Source organism: Loxodonta africana, chromosome 19, assembly GCF_030014295.1.
Source record: "Loxodonta africana isolate mLoxAfr1 chromosome 19, mLoxAfr1.hap2, whole genome shotgun sequence".
Taxonomy (NCBI): domain Eukaryota; kingdom Metazoa; phylum Chordata; class Mammalia; order Proboscidea; family Elephantidae; genus Loxodonta; species Loxodonta africana.
Genome location: NC_087360.1, coordinates 20,990,280 through 21,012,391, shown reverse-complemented (window position 1 = coordinate 21,012,391; position 22,112 = coordinate 20,990,280). Strand labels below are relative to the sequence as shown.

The 22,112-nt window shown below is 44.7% G+C and overlaps 1 protein-coding gene across 3 annotated transcripts in view; it reads left to right on the top strand.

Annotated features, from left to right (window-relative positions):
• The window catches only part of UBE2L3 (ubiquitin conjugating enzyme E2 L3), a 48,681-nt gene that overhangs the window by 15,710 nt on the left and 10,859 nt on the right, over positions 1-22,112 (top strand). The window contains exons 1-2 of one of the 3 annotated variants that reach the window (XM_023559394.2): positions 146-254; positions 1,863-1,958. The exons of 1 other annotated variant lie outside the window; for it this stretch is intronic. In XM_023559394.2, the coding sequence (XP_023415162.1) occupies positions 1,890-1,958 (69 nt within the window). In that variant the 5' untranslated portion in view covers positions 146-254; positions 1,863-1,889. Of the gene's footprint in view, positions 1-145; positions 255-1,862; positions 1,959-22,112 lie in introns of those variants that run through there. One more of the 3 variants, XM_064272357.1, reaches the window with a different exon arrangement.

Here is a 22,112-nt window from a genome sequence, read left to right as displayed (position 1 = left end):
CCCAAGGCACCAGTGTTTCCCGTTGGCCTCTCTCATGCATTCATCCAGTACATTCTAGGCCTACTCTGGTTGGCATGCGGCATAGCTTTCAACACATCCCTCCACCACTGCTTCTGATTATACCTTTTATGCTCCCCACAGTGCCTTATGCAGTGTCAGCCGTGATGAGAATGGAGGGTGCGGAGGGTCTTTTGAGCCGGACGTGGGTTCGATCCCCAGCCTCTGAGTCACTGTAGCCGCAGCCCCACACAAAGGTGGGCCCTCTCCCGGTTCTAGAGTGGGCGTGTGGGTGGATTAGCGAGGAGGACGCTGAGGCCAGTGAGGCAGAGGAGATAGAGCTCAGCTAGGCGACTGAGATTGCAGGCAAGAAGGCATCTGAGGGACGTGGAGGAGACTGTTGTATCATGGGACAGGAGAACTGGATGCGGGTGGGTGAGTGCACGCTGGGTGGCTTGAGTTACAGTGCCTGTTGGATGTTGTCTTAGTCATTTAGTGCTGCTATAACAGAAATAGCACAAGTGGATGGCTTTAACAAAGAGAAGTTTATTCTCCCACAGTCCAGTAGGCTGGAAGTCCGAATTCAGAGCACCACCTCCAGGGGAAGGCTTTCTCTTTCAGCTCTGGAGGAAGGTCCTTGTGATGCATCAGCCTTCCCTTGGCCTGGGGGTGTCTCAGCGCAGGAACCTCAGGTCCGAAGGACGTACTCTGCTCCTGGTGCTGCTTTCTTGTTGGAATGAGGCCCCCTGTCTCTCTGCTTGCTCCTCTCTTTTATATCTCAAAAGAGATTGACTTAAGACACTGTCTAATCTTGTAGATCTCATCAATATAACTGCCACTCATCCATCTTATTACATCATAGTGATAGGATTTACAACACATAGGAAATCACATGAGATGACAAAATGGTAGACAGTCATACAATGCTGGGAATCATGACCCAGCCAAGTTGACAGATATTTTGGGGGAACACAGTTCAGTCCATGACAGATGTCATTTGGTGAAATCAGGCTGGTGCCAAGTTGAAAAACAAGGGACAGAGAATTCCAGACTAAAGACATCTCTGGCAGGGCCCTGATGTAATCATGGTGGTGTGCTTCCTGGATGAAGTGCTGTTTGCTGCGTTGACTGTATAATAATAACCCCTCATATTTGCAAAGGGTTCTATTCCTCACTACGTGATTTCTCCTTCATTTTCTGCTGCTCTGGGTATTAGTCCCCAGTTTTGCAGTTGAGGAAACAGGCTTGAGGAAGGTTTCCTGTTACTCTGTCCCCCCAGACTGGGAGGCCGTTCTGTCCACTGTGTGCCGTACTGAGGTAGGGTCTCTCTGAAATGGACTGCAGTGTTTGGTAGACAACATTGTGGGCCTGCCTCTGGCTTGCTCCTGGTTCCGTTTTATTCATCTTCGTAATCTCAGTGTCTGAGGTATAGTCAGCACCTAAGAAATCTTGGCTGAAAGAAGCCAGGTGTGTAGCCCATTTCTATAGCACCCGCTGTGTGCTTGCTGTGCTTGCCCAGTGCAGGTGCTGAGGGTGACTGAAGGCAGGGGGTGGTCCCTGACCCAAAGAGAGGCAGTCTAGGTCAGTAGAAGTACTGTCACTGTCAGGTTCAGTGGGTCCTAGAGGCGGGGGGCTTGTCTTGGTCTGGGACCTGGGAACAAGCCAAGACCTCATGGAGGGAATGGTTGCACAACATAACCCTCCTTACCTTGATCAGGCTCAGTCTAGTCTGTCATCAGCATCCTCATCATAAGCGATGCTGTCACTTAGTTGAATTTCTGAAGTAGACCAAGGGAGTCAGGAGGGGTCTTACTATGTGGTGCCTTCCCCTGTTTGACATCCCTTTATGCTTTGTTAATCAACAGGAGCTTGAAGAAATCCGCAAATGTGGAATGAAAAACTTCCGTAACATCCAGGTTGATGAAGCTAATTTATTGACTTGGCAAGGGCTTATTGTTCCTGTGAGTATTGAACACTTACACTTCTTACCAGATTATTCTTTAAGGGTGTGTGTGTGCTGCTGGGCTTATCTCTGCTCATAGGAGGCTCTTAATATAGGTAGCCAACAGGTGAACAAGAGGGGGTTACCATTCTGGGGCTGTAAGCTAGCAAACACAGCTGTGGGTTCATGAGGAGAACCATGTCTTTGCATTGGCTTTGTAAAATTCTGGGGTTCCGAGCTCTCCAGATCTGAGATTATCAGCACAGGGGAGAGGAGTGTGTGTCTGTCCTCTGTTCTTCCCTGTCTTCTCTGGCTTCTGCATGCCTGGCCTCATCTATCAAAATGAGTTCTTTCTCTGACCTCTGTAGAGACGGGGTCTTGTCTCAGCCTCTCTTGCTTTCTGCTTGGTTTTACATCTGTGTCTTTGTCCCTCTGGACGCCTCTGTCCCAGGCTTTTTTCTGGTGACTTCCACATGTCCCAGGCTTTTTCCTGGTGCCTTCCAACACGTGCCTCCCATGCATCTCAAATACCTTTTCCTAATGGCCCCCGTGCTCCCCTCCCCAGGGTCTTCTCTGGGGCTTCTGCCTTCAGTGTCTACCCCCTCAACTCCAGGCCTACCCAATCTTTCAGGCTTCTGCCATCAGATAGGCTCGGGTCCCCTCCTAACAACTGCTTCTCCTTGGTCTTATGACCCTCTTGATTTAGTGCCTGTTTTTTCTTCATCCTGTGATCTCCTCACCCTCAAGAGGCTTGTCCTGTGTTTACATCCCACCTCCTGACACTGCTTTAGATCAGCGCACCCCCTTCACACCAAGCACACGTGCCCCTCCTCAGCTCGCGTCTGCTGGCTTGGTTTCTGGTGCCTCTGAAGCCCTGGCTATGCCGCAGCCACCAGCTGTTCTGTAATCGGTTTGCCACTCGCCCTGCCCTGCCGCCTCCTAGCTCTTAAACATGGATCTTGTTCTGGTCTCTCTGTCATTCGACTTCGTTTCTTGGGTTGCTGCTGCTTCCAGCACCGTAGGTTCTTGCTGTTTGGGAGGGATGCCCACGCTCTATTCCTGGCTTCTCTCCGGGAGTTGCCTCATCTGTCCACGTGGGGCCTCACTGGCACGTTGTGTAGCCTTCTAGTAACCCAGGCTCATAGCTGTGACCTCTGCTTGAGTACTCCCCTTCCCACCTGTTCTTTTCACCCTCACTCTCCCTGTCTGAGTCTCAGACTTTCCCTGTGCCTGGCCCTGGACTAATTTATACCTATTGCATTATGGTACAAAAGCTTTCTTGTGGGCATGTCTGCTGCTTGACCAAAGTGGAATATAGAACCTGCTTTCTTCTTGGTGGTGATTATGAGGGCATGACTTTTTTTAAAGTCACTGGAACTTGGATTGTAAAAATCAGATTTGTAGCTTATTTTCATACTTATTTGGATAACAAAGGAAAGATATGCTTTGTGGTGTTTTAGCAAATACTCAGAATTTTAAACTCTGAGCTCTTCCCATCTGGTTCTGAAGACGAGTCCCCTGGATTTCTCTGCTCTGGAGGCGGTGGGGCTCAATGCACAGATGGGGAAGCCCCGGAGTGGGAGCAGTGGCCTGGGACCCCAAGTCCCTTGCCTGCTGTAGGGGCTGGTCACGTCCTGAGTGGAGGGATGGCCAGGCCCATTTGACCACCTGTCCTTTTTCTAAGATTTTGTGTGACATAAGGAGCTAACATTTTAGCTGTGGACCTTGTGAAAAGTTCAAAGAATGAATGGGATTGTTTTAAATGGCAGCTATAAGGGTTGAGCAGTCCACAACTGTGAGCTGGCCTACTCTGAGGTCAGACTTGTTGGGCAAGGCTCGGAGACTCTGCGCTGGCCCACTGAGGCCTCCCTCTGGTGTCACCCTGGCAGAGCCTGAGCCAGTGGAATATAGTCTCATTAGGCCAAAGGTGGAGACTGCCTGGTACGACCACAGTCTGCTCGGAGGGTGTCCAGGCCCATCTTGCCTTCTGTTTGAAGATGCTGGGCCCGGAGAGAACAAGTCACAAGCTAAGACTCAGGGCATGGCCAGGCTGCTATTGCCTCCCCACACCTGCTTCTTCTCAGTCTTCCCTCTCACTACCTTTCTGTGTCAGCGCCAAGGCCCAGGGTTGTGTGAGGAGCACTTACAGAAAGCGTTTCTCTCCCTAGAGTGGCTAAACAGTTCTTGGCAACCAGCCTCCCCTGGGTCCGTGCTTGTACCCCAAGCCTGGGCCTCTAGTCTTCCGGCATCTTAGGGGCTGGGTGAGCAGGAAGCCTTCAGCCTAAACTCATCTGAAATCCACTCCCTTAGGTGAAAGCAGCGCCATGCTGAGCTTCCTTTTACAGCAGAGTGCTGGTCTGTGAGCGTCGCTCAGTCACTGCTCCCTGGCTGGCTGCAGTCTGAGAGGAGGCGGTGGAGACCCCCAGGAAAGGAAGGCTAGAGAGGAGGTTGCATGGGTGCATCTGAGGGACACATTACTTACCACAGCAGTTCAAGTTTATCCTTTTTAACATTTTTATTGTGGTAAAATATGTAAAACAAAACATCTGCCATTTCAGCTATGGTAATGGTACAGTTCAGTGACATTAATTACATTCACCACGTGTGTGACCATCATGAGCAATTATTAATTTTTTTTATCGTGATGGAAATATATACACCAAAACCTTTGCCAGCAGAACTTCCGCATACATAATTCAATGACATCGATTACACTTTTTCATGTTGTGCTACCATTATCGCTATTCTTTTATAAAATATTTCACCACCGTTAACATAAACTGCTGCCTAAGCAATGGTTCACCCTACCCCCACCCCACCACCCCTGGTGGTGGTGGTGGTGCTGTTAGGTGCCCTCAAGTCGGTTCTGACTCATAACGACCCTGTGTGCAACAGAATGAAACACTGCCTGGTCCTGCGCCACCCTCACAATCATCGTTATGTTTGAGCCCATTATCAAGCCACTGTGTCAATCCATTTTGTTGAGGGTCTTCTTTTTCATTGACCCTCTACTTTACCAAGCATGGTGTCCTTCTCCAGGGACTGGTCCCTCCTGATAACTTATCCAGAGTATGTGAGATGAAGTCTTGCCATCCTTGCTTTCAGGAAGCACTATGGCTATACTTCTTCCAAGACAAGTTTTTTCATTCTTCTGGCAGTCCATGGTATATTCAATATTCTTCACCAACACCATAATTCAAAGGCGTTGATTCTTCTCCAGTCTTCCTTATTCATTGTCCAGCTTTTGCATACACATGAGGTAACTGAAAATACCCTGGCTTGGGTCAGGCACACCTTAGTCCCAAAAGTGATATCTTTGCTTGTTAACACTTTAAAGAGGTCTTTTGCAGCAAATATGCCCCACCCTTGGTAAACATTAATAAACCTGGTCTCTAAACATTAGCCTATTTCATATAAGTTAGATCTTACAATATTTGTCCTTTTGTGACTGATTTCACTGAGCGTGTTTTCAAGGTTCATCCATGTTGGGGCATGCATCAGAACCTCGCTCCTCTTTATGGCTGTCTGTATGTACCACATTTTGTTTATCCATTCATCTCTGGGTGGGCATTTCTGTTGTTTCTATCTTTTGATTATTTTGCATAGTGCTGCAGTGAACATTGATGTACAGGTAACAATTATTTTTATAGAATTTTTTTTTGTTTTTACTTTTTTATTGTATTTTAGGCGAAGGCTTACAGAACAAACTAGCTTCTCATTGAACAATTAATACACATATTGTTTTGTAACATTGGTTGGCACCCCCATGACATATCAACGGTCTCCCCTTCTTGACTTTGGGTTCCCCATGCCCAGCTTTCCTGTCCCCTCCTGCCTTCTCATCCTTGCCCCCGGGCTGATGTACCCATTTAGTCTAGTTTGGTTTTATGGGCCTGTCTCATCTTTGGCTGAAGGGTGAACCTCAGGAGTGACTTCATTACTGAGCTATAAGGTGTCCAGGGGCCATACTCAGGGTTTCTCCAGTCTCTGTCAGACCAGTAAGTCTGCTCTTTTTTATGTGTGTGTGTGTGTGAGTTAGAATTATGTTCTCCATTTTTCTCCAGCTCTGTCTGGGGCCTTCTACTGTGATCCCTGTCAGAGCAGTTGGTGGCGGTAGCCGAGCACCATCTAGTTGTGCTGGTCTCAGTCTGGTGGAGGTTGTGGTAGTTGTGGTCCATCAGTCCTGTGACTTTCCTTGTTTTTGATGATCGTTTTGAGGAGGCCTGGTCAATAATTTGTAGCGATGCCCCTCTAATGGGATTTTTCTGCTGCTTTTCTGGTAAGACCATCATAGCCTTTTTTTTTTTTTTTTGGTGAAATATGTATAACAAAAAGTTGGCCGTTTAACCTTTTTTAAGTGTATAATTCAAGGTCATTAATTATATTCACCACGTTATACAACTATCACCGCATCCATTTTCAAAAGTTTTTCATTATTCAGTTTTTATCTGAAATTCAGAATGAAGCCTAAGGAAGAAAATATTAACTGTAATTCCGTCATCCAGAAATTTGATTCAATAAGCTTTTGGGTCCTGCCTTTCAATGAACTAGGAGTACAGTGGTGAGCCTTCAGGTAGTTGTTGCACCGGAACTCTTCATGACCATTTTTCATAGCTGTACAATACTCCATGTTTGTACAAAAAGAAAAACAAACCTTTGCCATGGAGTTGGGTCCGACTCACAGTGACCCCACTTGTTACAGAGTAGAACTGCTCCATCAGGTTTTCAATGGCCGTGATCATTTATTTCATCATTCTTTTAATGCTGCCCGTTTAGATTGTTGCTATTTTTAGTTTTTTTAATTATTCATTCATGGACATCTTTTCGTGAAAATCGTAGCATGGATCTTTGTTTATTTTGGATTCTCATTTTAAAATATATTCTTGCTGTTAGGGACCAGGTTTATACCATACGGAAGGAGGGGACCATCTATAGGCCTATACATGTAACAAAATTATTTTCTAGAAAGGTTGTGCCCATTTGTGCTCTTGTGGGCACTGCCAGCACAAGTGCCCCCACGCAACCTTCTCTGTCATCGAAGGTGCTGGGCATTTTTAAAGCAGGTGCTTCAGAGCCTAGGCTCTGTGGCCAGAACCCTAGCCCTGGCTTGGTCACAGGGCAAGTTACATTTTATGCAATTAGTCCCAGTTTGTCCCAGTTTCCTCGTCTTTCTAATGGGAACAATATTTAAGCTCTATGGTTGTTGTAAGGGGCAGTGGTTGTTCAGTGGTAGATTTCTCACCTTCCATGCAGGAGCCCTGGGTTCGAGTCCCAGCCAGTATACCCCATGCGTAGCCACCACCCATCTCTCCGTGAAGGCTTGGGTGTTGCCATGATGTTGAACAGGTTTCAAAGGAACTTACAGATTAAGACAGACTAGGAAGAAAGACCTGATGACCTACTTCTGAAAATTAACAGCAAAAACCCTATGGATCACAATGGTCTGATCCTGTTGAGCATGGGGTTGCTGTGAACCTGGGGCCAACTAGATGGAAGCTAACAACAGCAGTTGTTACAAAAGATAGATAAGAGCAGGTATGTGAAGTACTTAGCCTGGCAGATCAGATGCTCGTGTTATCAAAAAAAAAAAGAAAGACTCATTGCCATCAAGTCGATTCCAACTCACAGCAACTGTAGGTTGGAGTATAGCTACTCCATAGGGTTTCTAAGGCTGAAATCTTTATGGAGCAGACTGCCACATCTCTCCCATGGAGGAGTTCACATTGCCAAGGGGTTAGCAGCCGAACACTTCACCACTGTGCCACCAGAGCTCTTGCTATTTAAAGGTAATTGACAGGACGGCACCTGACAACAACAGATTGAGGATTTTGTGTAGCCCCTCTGGAAAACTGTTGGGTGATATGTAACAGAGCCTGCGAGACAAACCTACAGAAAGAAATCGCTGTTGCCAATTTGATGGGTACAAAAGATTCTGTTTTGATTTGCATGTTTAATTTTGTTATAGTGTCTGGAAGTTATAAAAAATATATTCATCAAAAAAAGTTTTTTTTTTTTGATGCAGCTACATATATTTCAGCATATATCATTTATTAGGGTTTTAGTATGTTTCTTTGTTGAATTGTAGGAACTCTGTATATTAACCTGTTTTCTTTTTAATTTTATTTATTCAAATATTTCTGATCTGAAAGATTTTTTCTTTTTTTTAAACGCAAATGAGGGGATTTCATTAAATTGTCAATTGAAGTGCTACAGTAGGGGTTTTCAAAGTGCCTGTTAATTAAACCCCTCTTCTCTTTCTGGATTAATTCCTTCATCACAATGGACTTTAAAAAAAACAATATTCCGTTGCATTCAATTTACTCATCTTTAAAGTGTTTGCATCTTCCCTCACACATGAGATTGGTTGAGCTTTCGTAACATGGCGATACTGGTTTCATCATATACCAAGAAGTCAGAATGCCTTTTTTTTTCCCCCTGTGTTCTGATTTGCTAATTTCTGATCTCTCCCTTGGTGTTTGCTCTTTGTTCTTTTCTCATTTTGTGAATTGAATGCTTAGATCTTTGTTGTTGTCAGTTGACTTTGAGTGCTTAACTATTTGCTCCACCCAGGGATTCCTGCTTAAGTCTTTAAGACTGCAGATCGTCCTGGCTTAAGTTCCTTCCTCGCTGGGCTGCTCCTGTGCTTTGTCGTCTTCACCTTATACTTGTGGTGGTTGGTGGTTTTACCTTTTATTGAGAAGATAATGCATGCAGAGGTAAAAGCATTCAAATAGTGTTGGTAAGTCTTCTTGCCAGCTGTCTGTGCCTCAGTTTCCCATCTGTAAAATGGAGCAGTGTTTGGGAGGACTAAAGCTGACAGTGCCTCCCAGCCTGGTACCGAGTGAGTACTTCATTTAGCCAATGTTGTGGTGAGTGCTGTAGACAGTCTTCTGGATTTGAAGAGTACAAACCATGTGAGTCATCTTTGTATCTCTTGTGTATCAAAGGCTGCTTCAGTAGATGTTTTTTAGAATAAAATGAAGGTTCTCTGAAGATGCCTTGTCCTCCCCGGTATCCACCCCAGCCAGCCTGCTGGAGGGGAGGTAGAGTTTCTCAGACCCGACCTAGTTTCACTGACCACCATAGCAGCCACTGGCACTCACTGCTCACCTTTAAATACCTGTACACACTAGGTGCTGGTTAGCCTTCTAGAATCTTCCTGGGAGTGGCCCCATTTTATACACTGCAGCCACCCCTGCCTGTGGGGAGGCTTCTCCATCTCTTTTGCTCTCCAGAGCTCTTGAGGTTCTTTGCAGCAGTGGGACAGGCCCATTAGCTCCTCCCATACCTGGACAGGTACAGGCTGTATGGTACAGTGCTCTCCTGCCCATTTACTCTGAGTTGGTTTGAGGCTGTGGTGTTGTTGTCGTCTGCTGTTAAGTTTACCACCAACTCATGGCAACCCCTGTGCACAATGGAAGAACACGCTGCCCAGTCCTGTGCCATTCCCATGATCAGTTGTGGATTGGACCATTTTCATCTGTGAGGTATTTATTGGCTTATTTCTGACATAGATTGCCAGACCTTTCTACCTAGTGTCTTAGTCTGGAAGCTCCACTGAAACCTGTTCAGCATTGTAGCAACATGCAGTGCTCCACTGACGGATGGGTGATAGCTGCGCATGAGGTGCCTTGGCCAGGAATTGAACCCGTGTCGCCCACATGGAAGGTGCAAATTCTGCCACTTGGACTACCAGTGTCCATGGTTTGAGGTTGGAATACTCAAAACTAACCGTTGAGTTAAATACCTGTTTATTAATTTTCAGTGGGAGAGAGGTCTTCCCAGGGACTACCATGCTGCTTCCTGCTCAAAAAGCCATGTATACCCCTTCTTAGGGACTTCATCCTCCTGAGTCTTCTGTGAAACTCCCCATCCCCTGGCCTCAGGCAGTTGCATCCTGCAGTCACTTTGCCTACTAGTGAGGATGCTTTTGACGGCAAGTAAGGAAGATCCCAACACAGTTTGGCTTAGAAAAGGGAAACCACCAAGGGAGCTGCTCTGGGTTGGCTAACGCAGCAGCTCCACCATGTGAGCACGGACGCAGATTCATCCCGTCTGTGTTCTCCCATCTTCTGTTCCGTTTTGTCCACTGTCTAGCTCTGTGCCCAGTTGTAAGAACTGCTGCAGCACAGGAGTCCTGTGTAGACGCCGCAGTGTCGGGGGTGGGGAGAGGCCCTCTTCTTTGTATGCGTATGTTACACACCTTCTTTTTTTTTTTTTTTGTGGACTTTTTACATTGAGATAATTGTAGATTCTCATGCTGTTGTAAGAAATAATAGAGACCAATCTGTAATACTCCCCACCCAGCTTCCTTGAATGATAATATCTTGCATAATAACTAGTACGCTACCACAAGCAGGAAGTGGACATTGGTACAACCCACTGGCCTGATTCAGGTCTCACCAGTTTTACACGTCCACGTTTGTGTGTGGGTTTAGTCCTATGTGATTTTATCACCCATGTACTTTGGTGGGACTGAGAACAAAGTCACCCATTGCAGGACCCACCACGGACCTCCTTCATATCTCATTAGCCAGACCCAGGGCAGGGGCGTCCCCCTGTACCACATGGGTAGTATTGACCAATAGAAGGATAATGCTAGCCAAAAGCTGCCATTTTATACTTTTTTATATGAAAAATTTAAAAGAAGCAGATGAAAAATTAATCTTGATAAATATTTAACTCAATATATCAAAAATAGTATTTAACATATGAACAACTATTAAGAAATTTTTAATCTTTTTTTATTGTTGTAAAGATAGATAGCATTTATCAATTCAAGATTTTTCACATTTACAGGTTAGCGACGTTAATTGCATTAATCATGGTGTGCAACTATCACCAGTATCCAGCGCTTTAAGGAGATGTTTTGCACTCTTTTTTTTATATATATACTAAGTGGCCAAAATCCAATGTGTACACCTCAGTTTGTATGACTCATGTTTCTGGTAGCTACCACGTAGTAGACTACTCAAGATTTACCCTTGGCTCATAACGGAGAGCAGTGTATGTGCAAACTAAACCAGGATCTGCCAGCGCACAGCAGCGGCAGCCTGGCAGTACCCGCTGACATCCGTGTGGACCCTCAGTCTGACTTTTGCTTTATAACCTGTTGGGTGGAATGTCCATCTTGGCGGGTCCTGCTTCAGGCAGAGGCCTTTATTGTCTATCTCCCTCCTGCTTCCTGGCCCCAGCACCATTTGTTACACATGCTAAATGCCCAACAGTTTGTAAATTGCATTTGTGATTCTTACAGTGTTTCTCCCTGGGGTTGCATTGCAGATGACATTATGAGAGGCATGGAGGGCCATTATTTGTGTGGGATTGTCCCTGCCTCTTGTCCACTAGATGCCAGTGGCTACTCTTGTCATTGGAGTAATCTGAAGACACCTCTGGAGGGAGGACACTGTCCCCACTTGAGAACCACTGCTCCTGAGTTAGCTTTGATTTTTTTTTTTTAACAGTTTCATTGAGATATAATTCACAAACCATATAATTCACCCATTTAAAGTTTATAATTCATAAAATGGTACAACCACTATGGAAAACAATATGGTACCTCCTTAAAAAGCTAGAAAATACCATACAATCCAGCGATCCCACTCCTAAGACTATAATCCAGGGAAAGAAGAGCCGTCACACGAATAGATAACGTGCATACCCATGTTCATTGCAGAACTACTCACAATGGTAAAAAGGTGGAAACGACCTAAATGCCCATCAAAAGATGAATGGATAAACAAATATTGGTATACACAATGGAATACTACACAACAGTAGGGAACAATGATGAATCCATCCGTGAAACATCTCACAACGCAGATGAGCCTGGAGGGCGTCAGGCTGAGTGAAATGAGTCTGTCACAAAAGGACAAACACTGTATGAGACCACTATTATAAGGACTCAAGAAAAGGTTTACGCATGGAAAACAGCAGGAAGAGGAGTAGAAAATTCAGGACTAAAGGAAACGTGGAACCCAGGGTAGAAATGGGGAGAGTACTGACACATTATGGGGAATGAAACCAAGGTCATGAAATACTTTTTGTACAAACTATTGAATGGGAAGCTAATTTGCTGTGTAAACTTTCACCTAATGCACAATTAAAAAAAAAAAAAAAAGATTGGTTTAAGACATACTACACAGATTTGGCGTCATTAACGTAACAAAAAAAACCTTATTCCCAAACAGGATCCCATCCACGAGTATTGGGGGTGGGGCACGATTCAGTCAGTCCATCACAGGAGCATGTGACAGCTTTGTTTTTTAGTAAAATATCCATTTAGAGTCATTAATGCTGCCGCAGATGCTCATTGACATCATCGTCTTTGCCAGTGAGCGGGGTCCATGCCTGCAGTGGTGGGGCGTCAAGACAGAACGGTCACAACCATCACGGAGACCTGGGAGAGGAGGGCGCGCCAGCATTGCTGGTGTCAGCAACAGGCTGTGGGGGGAACAAAGGTGCTTACGGCACTGTACGTCTGTCTGTCTGCACGTCCACCTAGAACAAAGATGGTCAGGGTTCAGGCCCCAGTTCTCTTGTCAGGGAGGTTACGGGGGCAGTGTGTTTCCCTGGCCTGCCACATTCCACGTTTTCTACAATGCACATGGATTGCTTTATAGTAAAGGATGTTGTTTTAGCAAAAATAGAGGCTGAATTTTAGAAAACAGAAAAGTATGTTTTTCCTTGGCTCGCCTTGGCGGTTGCCTTGTTGCCTGCTCCTCTGCCAGGGGTTCTGTCTTTCACTCTCTGGCTCCTCTTCTCTCTCTCCTGGCAGAAGTTAGCTATCCAGCTGAGTGCACACAGCCTCCACTGAAGCAAAAATTCAGTTTATTGAACAAAGTTTTATTGCCTCAATTTTCCATTTGTAACAAAACCTAAGAGCTTGCTGAAGTTGGGAAGGTGTTCGTGTATCTGTAACAGTTGTGGGTGCCCCCGCTTCTTTTCTCTTGGCCTCTGGCAACTGATGTGATCGTCTTGATTAGAAGCACTTGGCACAGCAATAGGCACACTGGAAAGCCCCTCGATGTTAGAGGTGGTCCGTCATGGAGAAGAGAGCTTTCCCTCCACTCTTGCCCTGCCTCCAGGAGTGCATTCCAGGCTCCCTTCCACCTTGCTGTAGCAGGAAGCTACGTTTGTAATTCAGTTCTCTCACCTTCCTTTTCTAGAAGCGGTTTTTCTCATTTGGACAGCTCATTGCACCTAAACTCAGCCAGTGAAAACCCTGTGATCACAAAGGTCCCGTCGGCAACTGATGGTGGGAGTGATGCGGGGCTGGGCAGTGTTGGCTTCTCTTGTGCATGGGGTTGCCAGGAGTCAGGGCTGACTTCATCGCAGCCAGTGACAACAGTGTAGGCAGTATGGCTCCAGTTTTGTGAACTACATATAAGCGGTGTGTGGCTTTCTGTCATGATAGATAGGAAAAGGCCTTGGAGAGACCTGGCCGTTCAGCAGTGGGTTCACGGTGGTTACTCCAGGCAGGAATGGCTTGTGACTTGGTACTTTTTAACACTTCTCTTTTTGGTGTAAATGGTCTGATTTTTATGAGAAATAACAACAAAGCTACTCCCATTCCTGGGAAAAGTGAATTAATTATGCCATGAGAGGTACATGTGGCCATGAGAGTTCAGAGGGGGAAAGGCCTTTGTTGAATTCAGTTAATGGAGAATTTGAGTTTAAACTTAGACATAATTCAGAAGGTAATTTAGTCCTGAAAACTAGCTCTCCAAACATTCTTGTTCCGTATAAAACAGTAACGCAGGTGAGGAACATGCTTCTTAGATCAGTCAAATATATGAGACCAGATGGGCAACGCCTGCCCAGAAACAAAGACGAGAAAGCGGGAAGGGACAGGAAACCTGGACGAATGGAACCAGGGAGCCCAGGGTGGAAAGGGAAAGGGGGGAGAGTGCTGACACATTGTGGGGATTGCAACCAATATCATGAAACAATTTGTGTATTAAGTTTTTTTTTTTTAATAACTTTTATTAAGCTTCAAGTGAACGTTTACAAATCCAGTCAGTCTGTCACATATAAGTTTACATACATCTCACTCCCTACTCCCACTTGCTCTCCCCCTCTTGAGTCAGCCCTTTCAGTCTCTCCTTTCTTGACAATTTTGCCGGCTTCCCTCTCTCTCTATCCTCCCATCCCCCCTCCAGAGAAGAGTTGCCAACACAATCTCAAGTGTCCACCTGATCTAATTAGCTCACTCTTCATCAGCGTCTCTCTCCCACCCACTGACCAGTCCCTTTCATTTCTGATGAGTTGTCTTCGGGGATGGTTCCTGTCCTGTGTCAACTGAAGGTCTGGGGAGCATGGCTGCCAGGATTCCTCCAGTCTCAGTCAGACCATTAAGTTTGGTCTTTTTATGAGAATTTGGGGTCTGCATCCCACTGATCTCCTGTTCCCGCAACGGTCCTCTGCTGTGCTCCCTGTCAGGGCAGTCATCGATTGTGGCCGGGCACCAACTAGTTCTTCTGGTCTCAGGATGATGTAGGTCTCTGGTTCATGTGGCCCTTTCTGTCTCTTGGGCTCTTAGTTGTCGTGTGGCCTTGGTGTTCTTCATTTTCCTTTGCTCCAGGTGGGTTGAGACCAATTGCTGCATCTTAGATGGCCGCTTGTTAGTATTTAAGACCCCAGACGCCACATTTCAAGGTGGGATGCAGAATGATTTCATAATAGAATTATTTTGCCAATTGACTTAGAAGTCCCCGCAAACCATGTTCCCCAGACCCCCGCACTTGCTCCGCTGAGCTTTGAAGCATTCATTTTATCCTGGAAACTTCTTTGCTTTTGGTCCAGTCCAATTGAGCTGACCTTCCATGTATTGAGTGTTGTCTTTCCCTTCACCTAAAGCAGCTCTTATCTACTGATTAATCAATAAAAAACCCTCTCCCACCCTCCCTCCCTCCCCGCCTCGTAACCACAAAAGTATGTGTTCTTCTCAGGTTTACTATTTCTCAAGATCTTATAATAGTGGTCTTATACAATATTTGTCCTTTTGCCTCTGACCCATTTCGCTCAGCATAATGCCTTCCAGGTTCCTCCATGTTATGAAATGTTTCAGAGATTCGTCACTGTTCTTTATCGATGCGTAGTATTCCATTGTGTGAATATACCACAATTTATTTACCCATTCATCCGTTGATGGACACCTTGGTTGCTTCCAACTTTTTGCTATTGTAAACAGAGCTGCAATAAGCATGTATCTGTTTGTATGAAGGCTCTTGTATCTCTAGGGTATATTCTAGGAGTGGGATTTCTGGGTTGTATGGTAGTTCTATTTCTAACTGTTTAAGATAACGCCAGATAGATTTCCAAAGTGGTTGTACCATTTTACATTCCCACCAGCAGTGTATCAGAGTTCCAATCTCTCCGCAGCCTCTCCAACATTTATTATTTTGTGTTTTTTGGATTAATGCCAGCCTTGCTGGTGTGAGATGGAGTCTCATCGTAGTTTTAATTTGCATTTCTCTAATGGCTAATGATCGAGAGCATTTTCTCATGTATCTGTTAGCTGCCTGAATATCTTCTTTAGTGAAATGTGTGTTCATATCCTTTGCCCACTTCTTGATTGGGTTGTTTGTCTTTTTGTGGTTGAGTTTTGACAGAATCATGTAGATTTTAGAGATCAGGCGCTGGTCGGAGATGTCATAGCTGAAAATTCTTTCCCAGTCTGTAGGTGGTCTTTTTACTCTTTTGGTGAAGTCTTTAGATGAGCATAGGTGTTTGATTTTTAGGAGCTCTCAGTTATCGGGTTTCTCTTCATCATTTTTGGTAATGTTTTGTATTCTGTTTATACCTTGTATTAGGGCTCCTAGGGTTGTCCCAATTTTTTCTTCCATGATCTTTATCGTTTTAGTCTTTATGTTTAGGTCTTTGATCCACTTGGAGTTAGTTTTTGTGCATGGTGTGAGGTATGGGTCCTGTTTCATTTTTTTGCAAATGGATATCCAGTTATGCCGGCACCATTTGTTAAAAAGGCTATCTTTTCCCCAGTTAATTGACACTGGTCCTTTGTCAAATATCAGCTGCTCATACGTGGATGGATCTATGTCTGGGTTCTCAATTCTGTTCCATTGGTCTATGTGTCTGTTGTTGTACCAATACCAGGCTATTTTGACTACTGTGGCTGTATAATAGGTTCTGAAGTCAGGTAAGGTGAGGCCTCCCACTTTCTTCTTCTTTTTCAGTAGTGCTTTGCTTATCCGGGGCTTCTTTCCCTTCCATATTGTATTAAGTTTTTGAATGAGAAACTAATTTGCTCTGCAAACTTTCACTTAAACCACAATAAAAAAAAGAAGAAAAAGTTCTTATTCCTATTAATATTTATTTTCAAAGGGAATAAGATTGAATTCTTTAGTGCTGGAGTGTTCATTGCCCAAAAAGTATAATATGAAAAGTCCCACAAATCAAGTTGTACACAGTGCAAAGAAGTCTTCAGAAAGCAAAGTCAGCACAAGATAAATCTGCTAATGAAGCAGATTTTGGAGTTCAGGTAACCAGGAAGCTTTGTTTTCTGAATGATACTAGAATAAATACTTAAAGACAATTTACAGAGGGTAAGAAGACACAGTCCATGCTTTGAAGGCCTGTGAGCTTTATCTTCTGACAGGATTCTAAAGTGGATCATGAAAGCCTGGGAGCATAGAAGCCCGCCTGGACCCTCAGAACAGAGTGGCTCATCTCACCTCATTCCCCTTTATCCAAACGACTGAACCCTCAGGGACCTGCAGGAAGGGTCTGGGCCCTTGTGGAGTCTATAGGTGCCCTTGTGGAGTCTATAGGTGCCCTTGTGGAGTCTATAGGTGCCCTTGTGGTAGGAAAGCTCGGCCCTTTTTTTTTTGGGGGGGGGGTACATTAGGTGAAAGTTTGCTGGATGGCATAGTGGTTAAGAGCAACCAAAAGGCTGGCAGTTCGAATCCACCAGGCGTTCCTTGGAAGCTCTACAGGGCACTTCTGCTCTGTCCTGTAGGGTTGCTATGAATCTGAATGGACTCTACGGTGGCAGGTTTACAGAGCAAATTAAATTCCAGTTTGATAGTTTATACATAAAATGTTTCAGGGCCTTGGTTTCATTCCCCACAATGTGTCAGCGCTCTCCTCATTTCTCCCCTGGGTTTCCTGTTTCCTTTCATCCTGAATTTTCTACCCCTTCCTGCCTTCTCATGTTTGCTTTTGGGCAAATAGCGCCCTTTTGGTGTTGTTTAATTGATTGTTCTAAGGAGCACGTTCCTCTCGAGTGTTATTGTTTATTTTATTGGCTTGTCTATTGTTTGGCTGAAAGGTGGTCTCCAGGAATGGCTTCAGTTTCAGGTCAGAAGGGTGACTTAGGGCCATATCCTCAGGGGTTCCCCAGTCTCTGTCAGACCAGTAAGTCTGGTCTTTGTTGTGATTTTGACTTTTCATTCTGCATTTTTCTCCTGCTGTATCCGGGATCCTCTGATGTGATCCCAGTCAGAGCTAGGCACCATCTAGTTCTTCTGGTCTCGGATTTGTGTAGACTGAGATTCATGTGGTCTCTTAGTCCTTTGGACTACCTGCTCCCTTGAGTCTTTGGTTTACTTTAGTCTCCAAAGAGACCAATAGTTAAACTTAGATGGCCTCTTTAAAGCTTTTGAGACACCAGGCACTACTCAATGAAGTAGGAGGCAGAACATTTCTTTATGAACTAGTTGTGCCAGTTGACGTAGATGTCCTCTGAGTCCATGGTCCTTCGCCTTCGAGCCTAGGAACTTCATCTTGTGAGGTGTTTGGTTATATCTAAGAGATTTCCCTGACTGTACCCCTTGTGTGCTCTGTTGTTTATATTGAGGAAGATCTATAGTCATGTATGTAGAAATTCCCACCACCAAACCTGCATCTGCCGGTGGATATATTCCCTTACAGCCTCCCACACCTCTTGGCATATCTATCTACCTATGTATCCATTGGTAAATTATCGTTCGTTAGTACTGTTGTTGTTAACCACACCCACCCACTGCCGTCAAGTCGATTCCGACTCATAGTAACCCTGTAGGACAGAGTAGAACTACCCCACGGAGTTTCCAAGGAGCATCTGGTGGATTTGAACTGCCGACCTTTTGGTTAGCATCCGTGGCATTTAACCACTACCTCACCAGGGTTTCCACAGTTGCCCTTTTGTTCTTCCGTTATTCTCCGTGTTCTCTCTCTTGCCTTGGTCGTGTTCTGACTTCTCCCATATTTTGTATTGCCTTTCCCTTCACCAAAATCAACACATCTTCTATCTATTATGAGTCAAAATTGACCTGACGGTAGTGGGTTTGGTTTTTGGTGTTATCTATTTGGTAATTTTTCCTCCTTTACCCTCCCATCCTTGGTAACCGTCAAAGAATGTTTTTTTCTTTTTTTTTTTTCTGTGTAAACCTTTTGCTGTTACTTTATAATAGCAGTCTCATACAGTGTTTGTCCTTTTGTGATAGACTTATTTCATTCAGCATGATGACCTCCAAATCCGTCCATGTTGTGAGATGTTTTGGGAATTTGTCATTATTCGTTATCATTGCGTAGTATTCTGTGTGTATGTATGTAACACAGTTTGTTTATTCATTCATCTGCTGATGGGCAGTTAGGTTGTTTCCATCTTTTTGCTATTGTGAATAATGCTGCAGTGAACATGGGTGTGCATATGTCTGTTTATGTCATGGCTCTTATTTCTTTAGGGTATATACCTAGGAATGGGATTGCTGGATTATATGGTATTTCTGTTTCTAGCTTTTTTGAGGAAGCACCATACCGTTTTCCATATGTTGTACCATTTTACAGTCCCACCACCAGTGTGTAAGAGTTTGAATCTCCCCACAACCTCACCAACATTTGTTATTTTCTGTTTTTTAATTTGTGTCAGTAATGTTGGGGTAAGATAGTATCTTATTATAGTTTTGATGTGCATCTCTGTAATAGCTAATGATCACGAGCATGTCTTCATATGTTAGTGTAAATATCTTCTTTGATGAAGTGTCTGTTCAATTCTTTGCCCATTTTTTAATTGGATTGTTTGTCTTTTTATTGTTGAGGTGTTGAAGTTTTCTATAAATTTTAGAGATTAGACCCTTGTCAGATACGTTGTAGCCAAATTTTTTTTCCCAATCCGTAGGATCTCTTTTCATTCGTTTGCAGAAGTCTTTTGTTGAGTACATGCTTAATTTTTAGGAGTTCCCATTTATCTAGGTCATCTTCGACTATGTGTGCATTTTTAGTCATGTTTGGTGTTCTATTTATGCCATATATTAGGGCCCCTACTGTCGTCCCTGGTGGCGAAGTGGTTAAGAGCTTGGGTGCTAACCAAGAGGTTGGCAGTTTGATGAATCCACCAGCCCACTCCTTGGAAACCCTATGAGGCGGTTCTACTCTGTCCTGTAGGGTCGCTGTAAGTCACAGTTGACTCAACGGTGGTGAGATTGACTGTTGTTCCTGGTGGTGCATTGGTTAAGAGTTACGGTTGCTAACCAAAATGTAGGCATTTCGAATCCACCAGCTGCTCCTTGGAAATCCTATGGGGCAGTTTTTCTATGTTCTGTACAGTGGCTATGAGTTGTAATTGACGTGACAACAACGTGTGTATGTATAGTGTTGTCCCTATTTTTTCCTCCATGATCTTTATAGCTTTAGGTTTTATATTTAGGTCTTTGATCCATTTGAGTTAGTTTTTTGTATGTTGTGAGGTATGGGTCCAGTTTCATTTTTCTACAGATATCCAGTTTTGTCAGCATTATATGTTGAAGAAACTGTCTCTTCCCCCATTTAATGGACTTTGGCCATTTGTTAAAGAGCAGCTGTCCATAGGTGGATGGATTTTACATCTGAGTTCTCGATTCTGTTCCATTGGTCTATGTGTCTGTAATCGTACCAGTACCAGGCTGTTTAGACTACCATGGTTGGATAGTAGGTTCTGAGATAAGATAGTGTGAGGCCTCCTGCTTTGTTCTTCTTCAATAATGCTTTATTTGTCCGAGGCCTCTTTCCTTTCCATATAAAGTTGGATTAGTTTTTCCATCTCCTTAAATAATGCTGTTGTCTGGGGTCTTAAATGGTAGCACCTGGCCTTCTAAGATGCATCAATTGGTCTCAACCCACGTGGAGCAAAAGGAGAATGAAGAAGACAATACACAAGGTAATTATGAGCCTAAGAGATAGAAAGGACCATATAAACCAGAGACTACATCAGCCTGAGATCAGAAGAACTAGATGGTGCCCAGCCACAACTGGTGACTGCCCTGACAGGGAACGCAACAGAGAACCCCTGAGGGAGCAGGAGAGCAGTGGGATGCAGACCCCAAATTCTTGTAAAAAGACCAGACTTAATGGTCCCCAGACCTTCTGTTAGCCCAAGACAGGAACCATGCCCAAAGCCAACTCTTCAGACAGGGATTGGACTGGAATATGGGATGGAAAATTATACTGGGGAAGAATGAGCTTCTTGGATCAAGTAGACACATGAAACTATGTTGGCATCTCCTGTCTGGCAGGGAGATGAGAGGGCAGAGGGGACCAGAAACTACCCGAATGGACACAAGGAGAGAGAGTAGAGGGAAGAACTGTGCTCTCATTAGAGAGCAATTAGGAGTATATAGCAAGGTGTGTGTAAATTTTTGTATGAGAGACTGACCTGATTTGTAAACTTTCACTTAAAGCACAATAAAAATTAATTAAAAAAAAAAAGAATGCTGTTGGGGAAAGTTCAGCTATGTTAACTACATAGAAGCAGCCACAGCCAAAGGGTGGTGATGTGACGGCTGCAAACAGTAGGTGTCATGGTATATGATACGCAGAGCCTTCAGTCTTGCCTGACATTTGGAAAGCAAGAAGGGACAGCCTGTCCATTAGATCCCAAACCAGGAGTCAGACTGTCCCCATCAAGCCAGCTTGTGCCTTGCTGGTGATACTGATGGTCTCCTGCACACACCCTGCAGGAAGCATGCATGTTGTGGTAGCAGCTCAAGTCATGGAGCTGAAGGGGCCCCTTGGCTTCTGTGGTCTGTGCTGCATCATGGGGGAGGTATTTGGAAGAGGAGAGTGATCCTGCTGAGCCTGGTACCAGGCCTTTGGAGCCAAAGGACCTTCAGAGGGAAGCATTCACAGCAGTGACACACACTGTATCCTCTGAGGGGTGTTTCGAGGACTCTGGAGGTCTGCCCTCTGAGAAGACATGAGTTGCGATGGGGTCTTGGGGTTCTTGAAGGGTTGCTGTGGAGAGCAGAGATTAGATCTGACTGCAGGGTTGGAACTAGAAAGTACAGGTGAAAGAGTCCAGATGGTTTGGTGCTATATGTGGAAGAGCTTCCTCTTGGCCTTCGTTGCCCCAGAATGGCTTTGTGCCTTGGGGTGTTGCTGTCAAGAACTGTGAAGGAGCTAAGATTTTTACCCGATTTGTAAGCTAACAAGGTAGCCTGGCAGAAGGCACGAGAGTTCACACTCAGGGACAAAGGACAGTTTATTAGTCCCAGTACAGCAAGTAGGATGTGTGACACGCATATTTGCCCTTAAGGCCTACAGGGGTGGTGTGGATGGCCAAGATCAACACCTGCATGTGCGGTGGGTTGTGTTACAGGAGAGGAACCCGAGTTTAGGGACCTTAGGCAAGTCACTCAACCTCCAACCTCACTTGTCTCATCTCTAACGTGAGCAACGACTGCACCTGGTCCTGAAGGCTGCTTTCGGAAGCGAAGGTGCGACAGAAGAGCACCTGGCATCTAGTACACGCTCCACCAACTCTGCTGGGGTCATGCTCGATTGGAAGCAAATGCGAAAAAGTTTGGATTCTTAGAGCAAAATATGGTGCATAGATTCTTTTCTTTTTCTTACTGTGTGGCTTGTAAAATAGCTTTAAAACCAAAGTCACTTTGTTACATAAAGGAAAGTGCATAAAGAGCCTCTTGGAATTTTGCCACGGGTTGGACAGGGTTTGTAAAACTATGCGTTTGGCTTATCTACCCACAGCACCATCAGGGACAGCAACAAGTGAAACTTCAAGGTCGCAAACTAATTTAGAGCATGTAAAATTATCAGAAGAAATTACTTTTACATCTCAGAGGATTCCTTGGTATAGCAATGTTAGCTTAAGGGAGTACAAGACATGTAGATAAAGAAAGGAATAACTCACAGAAAAGCACTGCTCAGGTTCATGTGTGAAGGTCAAAATGCTAACGTC